Below are 17,902 nucleotides of genomic sequence, written 5' to 3'. Positions count from 1 at the left end.
GATGTTTTCCTTTGTTGAAAACGAAAATGAACCACATCGTTTGTACGCGACCTTAAAGAAAAGTGGTTAAGTTGTTGTTGTACGTGGTTTATTTTTTATTTTTATGGTTTATGTACTATGGTTAATTAAGAATGATGCAAGTCTTCATTTTATGGTTTATGTACGTGAACTTTAGTTTCTTAAAAATGATATAAGTCTTTATTTTATTTTAATTATTTCGTATGAATGTGATTTTAATTATTTTGTATGAATATGGACAATTATAAACATAGAAAAAAAATTAGAAATTATACTACAACATTTTCAGTCTACAAGAACGCCAAAAAACTGTTCTGTAATTTAAAAAAATCGTTGTCATAGGCTATGAGAACGGTTTTCAGTGCGTTCTACACTGAGAGGTTCTCTTAGCCTTTCGCAACAGTTTATTTTCCAACGGCAACGCCTTGAAGACAACCGTTTTCTTAGAGTCTCTAAGATTAACTTCACTAAGATACGACACTACAACATATTATAAAGTAGTATTTTGCCGTCCTCTCTAACTTCCAAATTTCTTGTATACATGTAACTCTGCAATTACATGGAAAACATATGTATGATATGAGCAATATATAATCATATTATATACTTAACTAGCAATTACAAATAACAGTAACTAGGAAGAAGAAAAAAGCCTAAGGGGACGTTTGTTTCACGGTATAAAAAATGAATCCCGGGAATAACTCTCCCAGGCATAAATTTCCAAGGAATAAGTTTTTGAAAAATGTGTTTGGTAAGTATTTTGAATTCCCAGGAATTTTTTTTGTGAGACAGTTTATTTTAAATTCTTAATATACTTTTTATCAAATTTTTTTTTCTTAAAGATACATATTTTTTTTAGCATTAAAAAAAAAGAAATATATAATTCTTAAAACGTAGATGTTATACTTGTTAAAATAAAAAAAACATTCCATTTATATTATCTAGTATTATGTCTAATTATTAATATTGCCATTGATTATCAGTAATTTTTTTTTTTGAAGCACAGTCCATATTTATCACTATTAATTAAGAGTCAGGATCCGTTGACACCAACTAGTTTGACACCAAATGTTACACATCTCAATAACGTTTTAACCGATATAAATTTTATAAAATCCACCGTTGGATTGAAAGTTTACATCATATAGATCATTTGTGTAAAATTTCAAATAAATCCAAAATCATTTGATATGTTATTGAGATACATCAAAATTAACGGTTTTTGTATTTTTTTAAATGCCGTTAATATTTATGTGTCTCAATAGCATATCAAATGATTTTGGATTTGTCTGAAATTTTACACAAATGATCTATATGATGTAAACTTTCAATCCAACGGTGGATTTTATAAAATTTATATCGGTTAAAACGTTATTGAGAGGTGTAACATTTGGTGTCAAACTAGTTGGTGTCAACGGATCCTGACTCATTAAGTAATATTATCATTGTTATTATTTTTTTTGTGCATGTCAAAAAAAATAAAGTGGTGATAAATTGATAATGTAAATATGAGGGAAAGAGGGAACGGTTATTAGTAGTGGGGTTGCACGTTCTCCATAAAAATTAATTGCAACAGCCGGGAACAAAAATTTCCCACCCCTATTAGAGGGGATTAGAAAGCCAGGCTACGTGGGTAAAATTCTTTCCCTGGTATGAGTTTTTCCTGGGAACATTTTTTAATTCCTTTGTAACAAACATGAGAATTTTTATTTCCAACATTAGATTCCCAGGAAAATGTTTAGTATCCATGAAACAAACACCCCCTAACAGTAACTAGGGAGAAAAAAAAAGCCTTACAGAAATAAGCCCCCATAAGCCAAAAATATCGACCTTTTCGGGTCAGCCTGATCCAAGATAAAAAGAATTACAATATAAGTACTATATAATATAATTAATCCGAAAATGAAATGATTATTGGAATTTGGGAGGAACTATTGAAGCTAATTCGAGAACAGACCTTTTGCACATAGAACCTGATTTTATGATTATACTTATAAAAGAGCAAAATGTGCAAGGAATGAACAACAAAATTAATTAGTAACTGAATACCAAAAAATTAATTAGTGACTCAAATTGATGCAGGCAAACTTTGTCTATAGCTTCAACAGAATAAAGAGAATTTCACATTGTTCCTTTCATGTTCAGCTAGCTACGGAGACATGTAATTGCAATGCTACATCACATCTCTTCATATACAATAGAAAAACTTTAATTAATTCATTGATTGAAAAATACAAAAAAACAAATTAACTAATTTAGATTTAGCATGCAAGGAATAAGAAAAAAATCTGAAAAATAAAAATATCATAGCACTTTGTCTAACTGAACAAAACGTATTTAGAGGTGTCAAAATTATCAATAGAGATGATGAACAACCATCTCATAAGTCATTCTTTGAATTGGATTTAAAATGAATATGTACTGTAAAAATAATTTGAAAAACTGGGAATAAGACAAACAAATGAAAGTGACTAAAAAGAGATGATGTAATCAAGAAATAAATGAAATGACTTCACATATTTTCTCTTTAGTGCCCAGCAAGAGGACTGCAACTTATAATTCCTCCTGTTTTCTTCTGATTAACTCTGCCACTTTTCTCCAATACAAGTTCTTCTTTATAGCTGCCATTTCCTTCTATTACCTAAATGTTTCCAAAGCAACTATTATATACCTTATACATAAAATAAAACAGCAAGTTTCACTCTGCTAATACCAGTCATAAACAAAAAGGGTCATTCAATTTCAAACTAAATTTAACTATTGATATAATGATTAAGGGATTTACATGCCAATGTTATAGTGCTACGTTTGTGCATTGTCATCATTGGGCAAACATTTGCCAACCTTTAGAAGAAAGAGTTCCAACCAACAAATTAAAATTTATAAGAGAATAAATAGAGTTACTTTCAAACTAATAATTCTTATAATCAACTCATAAATCACACAAGAACTACATTGCCTCTTAGCCTAGCAAGAAACAAATAAGCAAAAAAAACACAAAAACAGGCCCAAACAACTCAAATGCTAAACATCCCCTCTAAAATCTAGCTATATAACATGGACGAAACAAATGCGGAAGAGGAATTATATGGACGAGGCATCCGAGGAATGCAGGTCCTCCACCTTGTGGCACCGGAGGCCATCGTAGACATTAGGAATTTTAGTGTTTTGTTTGTAATTAATTATTTATTTATATAATCGTCTTGTAATAAATTTTTTTTCATCAAATAAAAAAAAACAATTTATTTATTCATCAAATATTTGTTCATCAAATAAATAAAATCAAATAAAAAAAATTTCAAACAAAACTATTTTCTTTCTCTCCCTCCCATGCATTCAAACCATTTGAAATCTCCTCCCATGCATGGCTCACACGCGCACCAGGCAGGAAAAGACAAGAAGGGAGATGGCGCCATTCTGAATGGTGCTATGCTTGGTCAATGGTGCCATTTCAAATGGGAACATGTGCTATCACTTTCTCTTCTTTCCATGCACGCAGACGAGACAACAGGAGAGTCAATGGCGCCATTCTGAATGGCGCTATCACATGGTAATGGCGTCATTTCAAATGGTGCTACCCAGTTGGTCTTCTGTCAGAGGTGTATTACGGGAAATAAAATTGAGAGGGGGGTATTACAGAAAATAAGAGGGGGGTAGGGGTATATTTTGGGGAAAAAAATCAATAATAAGACATGAATCACGCACACTCAATGTCAAACCCAAAAACCTTTATGATGTTTCCTGAATCACTTGTCGGGTTCAAGACGTTGGTAGAGTTAGAGTTGTTTATATGAGAGAATCGCGTTTTTAATGCATATTTTGACCTTTATTTTTTCATTTTTTGCAATTTTTCCCCCAACTCTTATTTTAGCATCCAAAAGTTGTGATGTGGCACTTTATTAATGAGGTGGCATTAAAAATGATTATGTTGCAAATACAAGTGTAGTATTTTTTTATCATCCACCTCATTTGACTATTATATCTAAACAAATTAAAATTCTCTTCCTCATGTTATTAGTGGCCGTAAAAAATTCAGTTCCGTTTTTTGAAATCATGGGTGGTTGGGAAATGAATTATGATGTGTATATAGCAATATTTTGTGCTTCGCATTTTTCATTTTTACACAGTATTTGTAGTAAAAATCATTTTCCTTATATTATATATAGCAGCTAAACAATCACAAGAAGGACTTGAAGCGCAACAAAATTACAGAACATAACAGGGGAGGCAAAAACTCACCTAAAAGACGGGAACATCAATGAAGCAACACCAAAAGCAATAACAATGACAGAAAACCAGATGAAACAATTAAACAACACCCTATGTTGCCCGGGTGCGGGTACGGTACCGGTATCCGGTACCGGTATGGGGTACGATATTTTTTTAAAAACTAAGATACGGGTACGTCCGTATTTTTTTTTAAATTGTTCAAATAACATTCAAATTGTTCAATAACATCAAAACATAAAACTAGCAACATCCATGTAGTCAAGAAAAAACAAAAAATGACTGAATCTCATGGAGTCAAGATTAAATTTCATTGAGTGAATATGTTTCCCTCCCCATGATCATTAAAAAGAGCACCCTCTAGTTCAGGTTCATCAAAAGAAAGCCTAGCAACTTCAAGAATACCAGCTCCATTAACTATTCTATTAATTTACTGTTCTATTAATGTCTGTTACTTACAAACAAAAGAGAAAACAAAAACAAATACAAGACTTAGCACATGTAAACTAACAAAACGCAAATCAAGGGGAGGATAAAGAGGGAACAGAAAAGCAACAAACAACCACACTAAGAACTATCTTTCAAGACAAAACAACAATAGTGCAATAGAAACATATAAAACAAGATTCTGAAAAGTTTGTGATCGGAAAAAAAAAAAAAGTGAACAATTTTTTTTTTGGTAAAACGTACCACTGTCGTACCGCACGCATACCTAGCTTGAAATTCAAAAAAAAAATTGGATACTCAGGCGGTGCGTGTCGGGGGAGTACCGTACCCGTACCCGGTACCGGTACACTACGCAAAACGGAGTACCCGTGCAACATATCACCCTACACATCTACTAGTACTATTCTTATACGTCTTATATAACTAGTGACAAATACTTGTAATTTTATATCATAAGTACTGTTAAAATGTATTAAACTTGTGATTGTAACCATATGTTGGAGCTAGTTAATGCCATAGAGAGTCAGTCTTACCTCTATTAGTACTATTCTTATATGCCTTATTAAACTGTAGATTTGTGATTATGACCATAGGTTGGAGCCACATAGAGCTAGTCTTTGAAAAAATACTTTAAACTTATGATCACATCTTTCCTCATTTCATTCTTTTTATATCGAATCGCTACAATTTCTACCTCACTGTTTTTTTCAACTATGTCAAACAAAATATCTTTCAGTCCTTCCCTTCCATAATAAACTGCAATTTTTCCTACTTCAATGCTAAGTTTTTCTTTTAGCTCACCATTCTCTTCAAACAAGCTCTTATTTTCCTTTTCCAATTCAGCTATCTTAACAATCATCCTCTTTGTCTCTAACTCCTCTTTTGTCTTCTTAAACTTTGACCAAATTAATTGGCGAGTTTTTCCAGCAAACTCCTTTAGAAGATCAGCAGATGATAAATTTGGTTTTTCTTCAGCTATCATCATCGTCTTGATGTCATCTGCATCAGTCCACTGAATTGAAATAACAACATTTTTTATGATTTAGTAACATTAGTAACATTCTTTAAATGATTTCAAGATGAGGCAGGTAATATGTACAAGGCTTTTCCTTAACTAATTTCATCATTTTTTGGTTATCTGCATCAGTCCACTTGTCAGCTTCAGCTTCACCAGCCTGAAAAACACAAATATAAAATAATACTCCCTCTGTTTTCTCAAGTGTCGCTTTTCGTCGGATTTAACGTTTCAAAATAACTGTCATTTTAGTAATTTAAGGGTACAATTTGTAAATCACCAAGAATCTTACCACGATTGTCAGCATAAAACGGCAAACAATCCCGATTGCAGTAAAACAATAGCGCAATACATTCAAGTGTCTCGTCAAACTTTTCTTGTAAAAACAAATAAATGACACACTTCAATCTTTTAACAAATTGCAATGTAAATGAATTGCAAAATGAAACCACAATACATTTTGTTTAATAGTATAATGCATTCTTCTTTTCTTCAGTGCTAGTTACTATTCTTATATGCCTTATCAAACTGTAGATTTGTGATTGTGACCATAGGTTGGAGCCACAGAGAGCTAGTCCTTGAAAAATTTCTTTAAACCCATTATCACATCTTTCTTCATTTCTTTCTTCTTATATCGAATCGCTTCAATTTCCATCTCACTATTTTTTTCAACTATGTCAAACAAAATATCTTTCAGTCCTTCCCTTCCATAATAAACTGCATTTTTCCCTTCTTCAATGCTAAGCTTTTCTTTCGGCTCACCATTCTCTTCAAACAAGCTCTTATTTTTCTTTTCCAACCTCTGATTTTCCTTTTCCAACCCCTGCTCCTCCTTTTCCAATTCAGCTATCTTAGCAATCATCCTCTTTGTCTCTAGCACCTCTTTTGCCTTCTTAAACTTTGGCCAAATTAATTGGCGAGTTTTTCCAGCAAACTCCTTTAGAAGGGTACGATTTGTAAATCGCCAACAACCTTACCACGATTGTCAGCATATACCGGCAAACAATCCCGTCTACAGGAAATCAACAGTACAATATACTCAAGTGTCTAATCAGGCTTTTCCTATAAAAAAAATAAATGACACACTTCAATCTGATAACAATTTGCAACGTAAATGAAATGGAAAATTAAAACATAATTCATTTTAGTCATTACTATAAGTAAACATAATACTAAAATTAGTCTAAAAAGGGTAGACATCAACATATAGTCAACATAATACTCTAGTAAATTGTACTCAACATAATACTCTAGTAAACTATATTAAACTATAGTAATAACTAAAAAGGGTAGACACCAACATATAGTCAACATAATACTCTAATATACTGTATTAAACAATGTTTAGACATATTTGCTAGTTAATTTCACACACCTAATCTTTGAAGAATTTATTTAAATATATTAAAATGTAGCAATGACTAAAAATGGTAGACACCAACATATAGTAGTATCAGTTTTTCGATTGATATTTAAATTTTTTCCTTGTGTTTCATCGGTTGCAGACTGATATTGTAGTATCAGTTTTTCGATTGATATTGTTGTATCAATTCGAATTCGAATGGGTTCGTTGAACCATTCAAGAAGGTGTTTCCTTCTACGAATTGTTACACTGCAGTACTCGAGTTGTTTTATCTTGTAACGACGCAATTGATTGTCTGCTTTGCATAATTCTAGCAGTATTGCGAAAGATTTTAAAGAGAACGTTATAGTACGCGACCCAACCAGTAACATTTTTCAATTCCTATTTTCGAAATTTATTTTTAAATATAAAAAACAACAATCAATTCCAAATTACTTCTTTGATCGCATCTTTAGATAGAAGGGGACACCAAGAATTATATCGGCGGGAGATTGTCACGAAAATTAAGGATTTACTGAGAGAAATTGAGTTTGTGAGTGTAGAACACAAACATAAGTAGAGGATTATGTCCGCTACTTAAGTAGAGAATCAGTAAAATTTTTGAATTTCATGCAGGGTATTTTTTCTCAAAATTTATCAATTTTATAACGTCTACTATTTAAGTAGCAGAAGGATAAAAATGAAAACTCGCAGGGCGAGCGAGAAACTGATAGATTGACAAAAGTAAATTTCTAAGTTTAATTGTTCATGTCCAATTAAAGAGAAAAGTGGAAATCAACAAATAAGGAATTATACGAGGAGTTGTTGTACAATATATGTAGGGTGTATATATAAAAAAACATTCGAGAAAAGAGTCAAACAGTGTGCTATTCACAATTGCTTTTGCAATTAGCTTCTGTTTGTATAAAAGATTCATTTACGCTACATTAAATTAACTCATTATAATTTTTTTTGTTCTTTAGAAACTGTTACCAGTTGTTTTATATTACTTGACTGTTACCATACATTAAATTGACTGCTGTATATTGGCATCTATGTTGTCACTTTATTAAAGTGATTAAGCCTTTTTGGGGGACGGTTTTTCAAATTACGCAAGTTTATATATCTAATTTTCATTTTATGGTAAAAAATTTAGGTTAATTGAATCTCACTAACGTCAGTACAAGTCTCAAGGTTTCAAAGCGTAGTGACAGCTGACAAAAGGAAAATCAATATCTCGCTCAACTGCTGCTGCTGGTTAAGCGCAACCTGAAGAGCAGCCGGATTCTGAGGCGGATCCTGAATTTGGCGGCGCCTTACCTGAAAAAATTATTATCAAATTAGATAAACAGATTTTATATCTATTTTTTCATGTCTTCTATTCATCTATGTGTTTACATTACACTTGAGAAATAGATATTCAATCAATGAATAGTTATATACAAAGACTCCTTTCCCTTAGATAATTCCTCGTTATGATTTTAAGTCTCACCAACCTAGAAAGATATTATCACAACAAAAAATTTAACACATGCTTTATGAAAATCAATCAACATTAAATCACAGTGAGGACTTAGTTAGATATATTTACTCATTTATAAATACATCTCGAAAAAATTATATATCTAATTTTCAATGTAAATGAATTGGAAAATGAAACCACAATACATTTTGTTTAATAGTATAATGCATTCTTCTTTTCTTCAGTTACTATTCTTCTATGTCTTGTTAAACTGTAGATTTGTTATTTGTGACCATAGGTTGGAGCCACAGAGAGCTAGTCCTTGAAAAATTTCTTTAAACCCATTATCACATCTTTCTTCATTTCATTCTTCTTATATCGAATCGCTTCAATTTCCATCTCACTATTTTTTTCAACTATGTCAAACAAAATATCTTTCAGTCCTTCCCTTCCATAATAAACTGCATTTTTCCCTTCTTCAATGCTAAGCTTTTCTTTTGGCTCACCATTCTCTTCAAACAAGCTCTTATTTTTCTTTTCCAACTCCTGCTTCTCCTTTTCCAATTCAGCTATCTTAGCAATCATCCTCTTTGTCTCTAGCACCTCTTTTGCCTTCTTAAACTTTGGCCAAATTAATTGGCGAGTTTTTCCAGCAAACTCCTTCAGAAGGGTACAATTTGTAAATCGCCAACAACCTTACCACGATTGTCAGCATAGACCGGCAAACAATCCCGTCTACAGGAAATCAATACTACAATATACTCAAGTGTCTAATCAGACTTTTCCTATAAAAAACAAATAAATGACACACTTCAATCTGATAACAATTTGCAACGTAAATGACATGAAAAATTAAAACATAATTCATTTTAGTCATTACTATAAGTAAACATAATACTAAAATTAGTTTAAAAAGGGTAGACATCAACATATAGTCAACATAATACTCTAGTAAATTGTACTCAACATAATACTCTAGTAAACTATATTAAACTATAGTAATAACTAAAAAGGGTAGACACCAACCTATAGTCAACATAATACTCTAATAAATTTGCTAGTTAATTTCACACACCTAATCTTTGAAGAATTTATTTAAATATATTAAACTGTAGTAATGACTAAAAATGGTAGACACCAACATATAGTAGTATCAGTTTTTCTATTGATATTTAAATTTTTTCCTTGTGTTTCATCAGTTGCAGACTGATATTGTAGTATCAGTTTTTCGATTGATATTGTTGTATCAATTCGAATTCTAATGGTTTCGTTGAACCATTCAAGAAGGTTTTTCGTTCTACGATTGTTACATTGCAGTACTCGAGTTGTTTCATCTTGGAACGATGCAATTGATTGTCTGCTTTGCATAATTCTAGTAGTATTGCGAAAGATTTTAAAGAGGACGTTCTAGTACGCGACCCAGCCAGTAACATTTTTCAATTCCTATTTTCGAAATTTATTTTTAAATATAAAAAACAACAATCAATTCCAAATTACTTCTTTGATCGCATCTTTAGATAAAAGGGGACACCAAGAATTATATCAGCGGGAGATTGTCACGAAAATTAAGGATTTCCCGAGAGAATTTGAGTTTGTGAGTGTAGAACACAAACATAAGTAGAGGATTATGTCCGCTACTTAAGTAGAGAATCAGTAAATTTTTTGAATTTCATGCGGGGTATTTTTTCTAAAAATTTATCAACTTTATAACGTCTGCTATTTAAGTAGCAGAAGGATAAAAATGAAAACTCGTAGGACGCGCGAGAAACTGATAGATTAACAAAAGTAAATCTCTAAGTTTAATTGTTCATGTCCAATTAAAGAGAAAAGTGGAAATCAACAAATAAGAAATTATATGAGGAGTTGTTGTACAATATATGTAGAGTGTATATATAAAAAAACATTCGAGAATGTTCCACCCAAATAGAATTAATATGGGCCTGGGCTCATTCAGCTTGAAAATTCATCCTCCCGCCACTAAAATCAAAGAGACAATTTATTTTTGGAAAAAAAAGAGACGAATGAGACAAACGTTCCCTCCCGTTTTTTCAAGCCAAAATAAAATCAAATAAATAATTTAATTTTGACGAAAAAAAAAAAAAATACAAATATAAATAAATTGAAACCCTTTCTTCACCGCTAAAACTGTTGCCATTTCAATTCAAGTCTTCCTTGGGAAGTTTGCTATATTGTTACTGAAACCCCCAAATTCGTTTTGATTTCTTCACAAATGCTTGAAACCAATCACTCATCGCGAATCTTTCGCGGTGTTCATTTTGCTCTCTTTGGTTTCGATCCTCACACTGAATCTCAGGTTTTTTTTTTCTTTTCGCTTTTCTTTTTTCGATCTAGAAGGTTCTTTTTGTTGTTTTGATTTGACGAATTTTTATTTCATTTTTGTGTAGATACGATTCAAGCTTGTTAATGGCGGTGGAATTGATGTGGGGAAAAACAGTGGGAGTTGCACGCATGTCATTGTTGATAAGATTGCTTATGTGAGAGAGTTCGAATTGCTTATTTCTGTGTTCAATTGGATTCTGCATGTATTGATTTGAAAGGGAATTAACTGTGATTTGCGTCTTTTTAGGATAATTCTGTGTGTATTGCTGCTAGAAATGATGGAAAGACGTTAGTCACTGCATTGTGGGTTGAACACAGTGCTGATATTGGACTGCCTGTTGATGCTAACTCGGTTTGTTTTATCTTTATTTCTTTCCGTGTCTGTTTTTGTTGGAATTGAAATGCATTTCGGTACTGTTATAACTTATAATGCATGAATTCATGTTACCATCATTGGTGTTAATGATTAATTTATGTTAATTATCATTTTTCAAAAATAAAATAAATATGTTAATGGTTCAAATATGATTTATTCGGTGTAATTATAACGGTTTTTGGATTTACTCGGCAAGTTTTTTTTGTTTGGGATTAGTCCCTGCAAATTATAAACCAATGCTTTTAGTTCCTAACGTCAACTTTATTAGGTCATGTCGGGATGATTATATTGGGCCATGTATGAGGCTAGGGACTTAAAAGCAACAACTTTTGAATTAGTAGGGTATGTGTCTTGCTTATATTTATAAGCTAATAAGGAGATTGATGGGATGCAATGCAACACATAGGATTTCAGTTGAGGATAACTATAGGACTAGTTATTGGTAGTAAAAAATGGACTTCAAAATGGGAATTGTATTCTCTGCATTCATGTGTCCACTTGGATCATTGTGTCAATTGTCAACCTCTGTTGACTCATGTTTGGATCATCGTGTCAAACTATGTTGACTCATGGTCTGACTTTGTATTTTGGACTCATTTTACATAAGTCAAAACGTAGCCCTCTGGATGTTGATCTGGAGAATGGTACTTCACGATTGTGTTAAATTCTTGACAATGTGATTCCCTTATAGCATCGAAATTTTCAAATGAAATGCCGATAAGTAGATAAAAAGTATTGTTGCAGATGAGGATGTTAAGTTGGATAAATGTGCTGGTGAGAAAAAAAAGATAAGATTAGAAATGAATGTATTTGGCAAATAGCAGATTTTATGGAAATGTTACCTTTGAAATGAGTTAATTTTATTTTCTATTTTCCAGGTTATGTACAGACCGCTGAAAGATTTGGATGGCATTCCAGGTGCAAAAGATTTGATTGTCTGCTTGACTGGCTATCTACGCCAGGATCGGGAAGACATTATGGTGAGCATCTGTTATACTTTATCATATTGTTTTTGTCCAGGAGCTTATATACATTGTTAAGTAACAATACTTGACCTCACCATATTTTCCCTCTTCAGACAATGGTTAGCCTGATGGGTGCACAGTTTTCTAAACCATTGGTGGCAAACAAGGTTACTCATCTTATATGCTACAAATTTGAAGGTTTGATTCATCTTTGTTATTGGTATTTACAATTGAGAGCAGGTTGGGATCCTCTCCATTTTTCAAAAGAAATGGAGGACTATATTTGTGTGAGAGTAAAACACACTAAGGAGTTTGGTGAGTTCCATGTTTAGTGGAACTATATTTCGTGGGATCCATCAATATCCCATGTCTCTATATCTCTCCAAATGGAACCTTCCATTTCTTTTGAGCAATGGAGAGGATCTTGATCCATTGAGAGCATGCTATATTTCTTTTGTTCACTTTGTTGCTGCTTTCACTTATAGATTATTGATGGAGTAAACCACCCATTTCATCTCTGAATTTACACATTCTCTCCTACTTTGTACCTTAATGAAAATAATTAGTCCCAACGTTTTTTCACATTTGTATCATTAGTCCTTGCTCCAATATATTGACAAAAGTCACAACGATAGGGACCAACACAACAAATGTGACAAAATGTTAGGGACTATAGGGATGAATATTGAAAGCATTAGTAACTTTGTTAGGTTTCTGGGTAATTTCTTAGCCAGAAAGGTGATTTATTTGCCCTGGATGTGTTATTGCTCAGAGAAAAAGGAAATACACAAGGGAGCACTATCTCCCCTCACAATGGAATTTCCAGTTTACTCTAAAAGAAACCAAAAGCTAACTAAACTGATTTTCTTCCTCTTATTTATAAGGACGCAAAACAGTAAACAACCAACTAGCCTAACAGAAAAACGCTAACATAACAGCTAACAACAAATTAAAACATCACCCTTATGAGAATCTTCCCCTTCTTCCTAAGTAAACCCTCCAGATCTTGTCTGAAGGGAGTGGATCCTCAACATTAGTCTTAGGCCTACATACTACTTATCATTTTCATTAACTTGAAAGACAAAGTAAGAGAGAAGGTGTGATTTCAGGGACGGAATTTGTAGTTTACTATTTATTGATGTGAATGAATATTATTTCACTATTTTCCTTTTATGTTCTTTGTAAAATTATGACTTTCAATTTGAAAACATTTTTTTATTTGTGGTATATAGGGGAGAAATACGAGCTTGCCAAGAAATTGGCCACAATAAAGCTAGTTAATCATCGTTGGCTGGAAGATTGGTATGTATGCATTTTCTCTTGTATTTGTAGTTATGAGGTTTATCACTGCATGGATATAGATGAAATCTGATGTATTTATGCTTATGACTTATAAGTGGCCACTGATTCAAATTATGACACTTTTCTCTGTTTTCTACATTTAACTTGCTGTTAATTTTCTTCAGCTTGAAGAATTGGGTGCTTCTTCCTGAAGACAAATATAACAAGAGGTTAGGCATTGTACCATATAATAAATTAAAGTTCATTGTCATTTATAATATGGTTTTATCACTTAGCAGGCAATACAACTGTGTCGTTTCACCATTAACGTTCACAGTAGTGGAATGAGGCTTGCATATTAATCACCGGCACCCCTGTATTTGGAAACTGACGATTTGTTTTGTCTTATTGAATGAACTTGATAACAATTGTTATGACTGATGAATAATCTTATGACACAACATGTTATCTTAATTGAGTGGAATATAGGAATATAAGATAGCATTTGCTTTGACCAATATAATAATATCAAGATGCATCATACATATTACTACTTGAGCTTATCCACTCTCGTATTCTTTGGAATTCCAACATTCCAAGGTGTTCCCGGCTTATTTGCTTGCAATACCTGTTGCTGAGAAAAAATTGGATGAGTTTATAAAGATGCACTTTAAACTGATTGATTTCAAGGCATCTGGATGAATTAATAGGCCTACAATGTGAAATTGAAAATACTTATTATATTATTGTTAAAAGCTTTAAGATGAGATGCAATAACTCTTCACTCCCCCGTAAGATGTCATTATCGTTTACATGTTTATTTTCCTTAGTTTGTCCATGTTATCCATTTCAACTAATAATTACTTAAATTCATTCTCAAACAGTGGTTTTGAACTGGAGATGATGGCGGAAGAGGCTAAGGATTCTGAGGATGAGGCTGAAGATTCTAAGCTGGGGCAATCAGGGGGAAGGAATAGAAGCAGAAGTCCCCTTGGTTCAAAATTTGGTACAGCTGTAACTCATGGATTGTCAAAATCTTTAAGAGAGGAAGCATCAAATGCCATCCCAGATTCTACTGGTCCTCAGGTTTTTCCAAATGCCGATAACGGTAAAGACTCTTCAACTACTACAGGAAATAAGAACAATTCTGATCAAGACGTAAACTTGCATAATATTGGTAACCTAAATGTAAGCTGTCAGGTTCCTGATGTTTCTTGGCATTCTACGTTATGTCAGCTACCTGAATCATATGCTAAGACCATTGAGTCTAAGAATGCTGATTTTCCAAATTTGTCTGGTTTCCAGGATCTTGGCATTACCGTAAATACAAATTCATCTGGTCAGCGACCTAATCTGCGTGATGACACTTCGGAGACGAAGAAGTTAAGTTACACAGGATCAACTTCTGCAAGTGCTGATGTACTTGCACATTCAGATGGAAAGCTCGGTGCTCCAAGTTATTCTAGGAAGAACCAAAAAGGGTTTAAATTTTCAAGGGGATTAGACGAATGTGATGGCAACAACCTTGAAACCCCTTCCACCAAGGTAGAAAAGACAAGTGAGGGAATCAAATCTGCCTGTGTTGAAGGTTCTGGGAAAGAAACTGGTGTTATTCAAGAGGATTATGGAAATAATTTATTGCCTCAAAAGAGGACGAATGAAGCCGCTTCAACCAAATCAAAATCAAGAAAGATCACTGCTAATGCAAAGTTGTCTATTGAAAGAACACAACCGGCAAATGGTAAATCTCAAGGATTAAAAGTGTCATCTGTGGTTGATGAGCCACCTGTGTCTGATGGCTTTCTTTCTGCTGACAAAGATGGTAAAAATAACTTAGATACTTGCTTGATTTCTAAATCTGCAGCTTCTGCCACCAACTCAGTGGCATTTGATAAGCCTGTCTCAAGAAATGCAGAGTCTTCTCAGTGTAATAATGCTCGTCAGAATTCCGCAAAAAAGGCTGTTCAGAGCTTAAGTAAGTCTAAAATTAGTGGCGAGACTGATATAACAGGTTTTGAAATGGGGCAAAGTGATAACGAAGCAGAGAAATTTAATATCAATACAAATCTCGAGTGTCCATCACCAGGAAAGAAGTCAAAAGATGAAGGATTTGCTGGTCTTGATAATTGGGATTTAATCAATGAAGAAAGCAATAAGCTGATTAAAAAGTCACCCCGCAAGAAGTCAGCTGCCAAGAGAACTTTGGGTTCTAGGCCCAGAAAAGGTGTTACTGCTAAATTGAAAAGTCCAGTTTCCTTGAATAAAACTATGCAGCAAGATGAAGGCGTAAGTTCCTCCAGTAGAAGCAAAGAAATAGCAACTTCTTGCACTAAGAAGCATCAGGCATCACCCGAAATCCTTGATGTTAATAAATTGATGGAGCAAGAAAAGGTTTGTGAGTATGCTGAAGACGTTGGTGGCAAAACTGATTTTTTGGATGACGAAACAGAGGCTCCAGATGACAAGTGTGAATATGAGTTGGGAGTGGCTCCTGACGAAGAATTGGTTCATCTTTCAAAGAAATTAGACACCTCAGCAGAAGAGAAGTTAGATGCAGTTGACCATGATAAAAAATGTGAAGCAATGCCTCCTAAAAAGGTTAGTAATAAAACTGAAAAACAGAAGCTACCTTCACTGTTAGACTCAACCTCAAAGTTAAAAGTAAAGCATCAAGCTACAAAACGTCCTGCAAGTAAAACCAAGAAGACCACAGTTGCAAAGAAATTAGCGAAATCTGAAGAGGCAGCAGTATCTGGGGAGAAGATTCCTAATGAGACAAAGGATGAGGCAGAAATAAAAATCCTGAAAGAAGTGTCTGTACATTCTGATATAAGTGAGAATTCAAATGTACCAAGAAATAAGCCAGATAGTTTTGTTGAAGAGGAGAAGGAGAATAGACCAAATGATAGAGAACATGGTTTAGTGGATAGAACAAGTGTTGGAAATCAAACTATTAAATCTAGTGTTAAGCCAGCAAATATCATCAAATCTAAGAAAATGAAGCACAATTCATCTATATCTGATTTTAAAGCAAGAGCAAAAACTGAAGCCACATGTTTTATATTAAGTGGGCATCGCTTCCAGAGAAAGGAGTATCAACAAGTAATCAAGAGTTTGAAAGGAAGGGTTTGCCGTGATTCTCATCAGTGGTCATATCAGGCAACACACTTCATAGCCCCAGACCCTATAAGGAGGACAGAGAAATTTTTTGCTGCTAGTGCATCAGGAAGGTTAGGAAAAGTATTCAAATTTCAAACATTGATGCATGCATATAAATAGTCTAACTAATCTTGGGTGGAATGCAGGTGGATTCTTAAAACTGATTTCTTAACTGCCAGTAGTCAGGCAGGAAAATTATTGCCCGAGGAGCCTTATGAGTGGCACAAAAATGGTCTCACCGAGGATGGTGCCATCAATATGGAGGCTCCAAGAAAGTGGCGGCTGTTGAAAGAAAGAACAGGTCATGGTGCCTTCTATGGGATGCGTATTGTTGTATATGGCGATTGTTTTGCTCCACCTTTGGTATGTTTTCCTTTGAAATGTATTTTGCATGCATGTTCTTTCCACCTTCATATGAGAAGAGAACTGGCATAGGCTTACGACTAGTCTTTATAATATAATCATGATGCAGTTTGTCTTTCAAATACAAGTATTGATGTGTTTGGCATTTGTTTCTTATCCAACTTGATTGTTTCACAGGATACTCTGAAGCGTGCAGTCAAAGCTGGAGATGGAACAATATTAGCAACGTCCCCTCCTTATACCCGCTTCCTTGATAGTGGAGTTGACTATGCCTTAGTTAGCCCTGGCATGCCGCACGTTGATTTGTGGGTTCAAGAGTTCTTAAAACATGAGATACCATGTGTTGTACCGGACTACTTGGTGGAGTATGTATGCAAGCCTGGGTTATCCCTTGAGAGACATGTGTTGTATGGCACTCATGCTTGGGCAGATAGGTCATTTGCAAAACTTCAGAGTAAGGCAGAAGAGATTATTGAGGAGGTCATTCCTACTAAGGATTACAATGATGATGATGATGATGATGATGTAGCTTGCCAAGTATGTGGATCCCAGGAAAGAGGAGATGTCATGCTGATTTGTGGTGATGAAAGTGGATCTGTTGGCTGTGGAGTGGGTACACATATTGATTGCTGCAATCCTCCGCTCACAGTTGTTCCCGAGGAAGATTGGTTTTGTCCAAAATGCAGTGGCACCCAAAAATGCTCACAAAATCCCAGTAAAAGGAAAAAGGGTGCATTGTCTTCATAAAAAAAGTGAGTCTCTTGAGTCTGTCACCATGTATCTGATTCTTATCATTCATTATCCCCTGGTTATTGTGTGTTTCACTCTTGCTGTTCTTACATAGCTGTTATAATAATTATGTAAAATTCCTTTTAGATTAACAAACTAATGCTGATTTGTATGTTTG

General features: G+C 33.8%; 1 protein-coding gene across 2 annotated transcripts; it reads left to right on the top strand.

The window, feature by feature from the left end:
- The first annotated feature begins 10,585 nt into the window (after positions 1-10,585).
- LOC123906872 (BRCT domain-containing protein At4g02110) lies at positions 10,586-17,870 on the top strand. Of its 2 annotated transcripts, XM_045956896.1 has the most exons (11): positions 10,586-10,825; positions 10,917-11,006; positions 11,099-11,203; positions 12,106-12,207; positions 12,306-12,390; positions 13,425-13,494; positions 13,659-13,703; positions 14,358-14,661; positions 14,779-16,703; positions 16,779-16,995; positions 17,173-17,870. In XM_045956896.1, the coding sequence occupies exons 1-11, from the start codon at positions 10,742-10,744 to the stop codon at positions 17,740-17,742; spliced, it is 3,597 nt and encodes a 1,198-aa protein (XP_045812852.1). In that variant the 5' UTR covers positions 10,586-10,741; the 3' UTR covers positions 17,743-17,870. The 2 variants fall into 2 exon arrangements, with proteins under 2 accessions (XP_045812852.1, XP_045812845.1); XM_045956889.1 differs by having other exon boundaries at positions 10,623-10,825; positions 14,358-16,703.
- The last annotated feature ends 32 nt before the right edge of the window (positions 17,871-17,902 follow it).

This window comes from Trifolium pratense, linkage group LG1 (assembly GCF_020283565.1).
Source record: "Trifolium pratense cultivar HEN17-A07 linkage group LG1, ARS_RC_1.1, whole genome shotgun sequence".
NCBI lineage: Eukaryota > Viridiplantae > Streptophyta > Magnoliopsida > Fabales > Fabaceae > Trifolium > Trifolium pratense.
The sequence above is the reverse complement of the archived record's forward strand: the minus strand, read 5'-3'. Positions and strand labels throughout refer to the sequence as shown.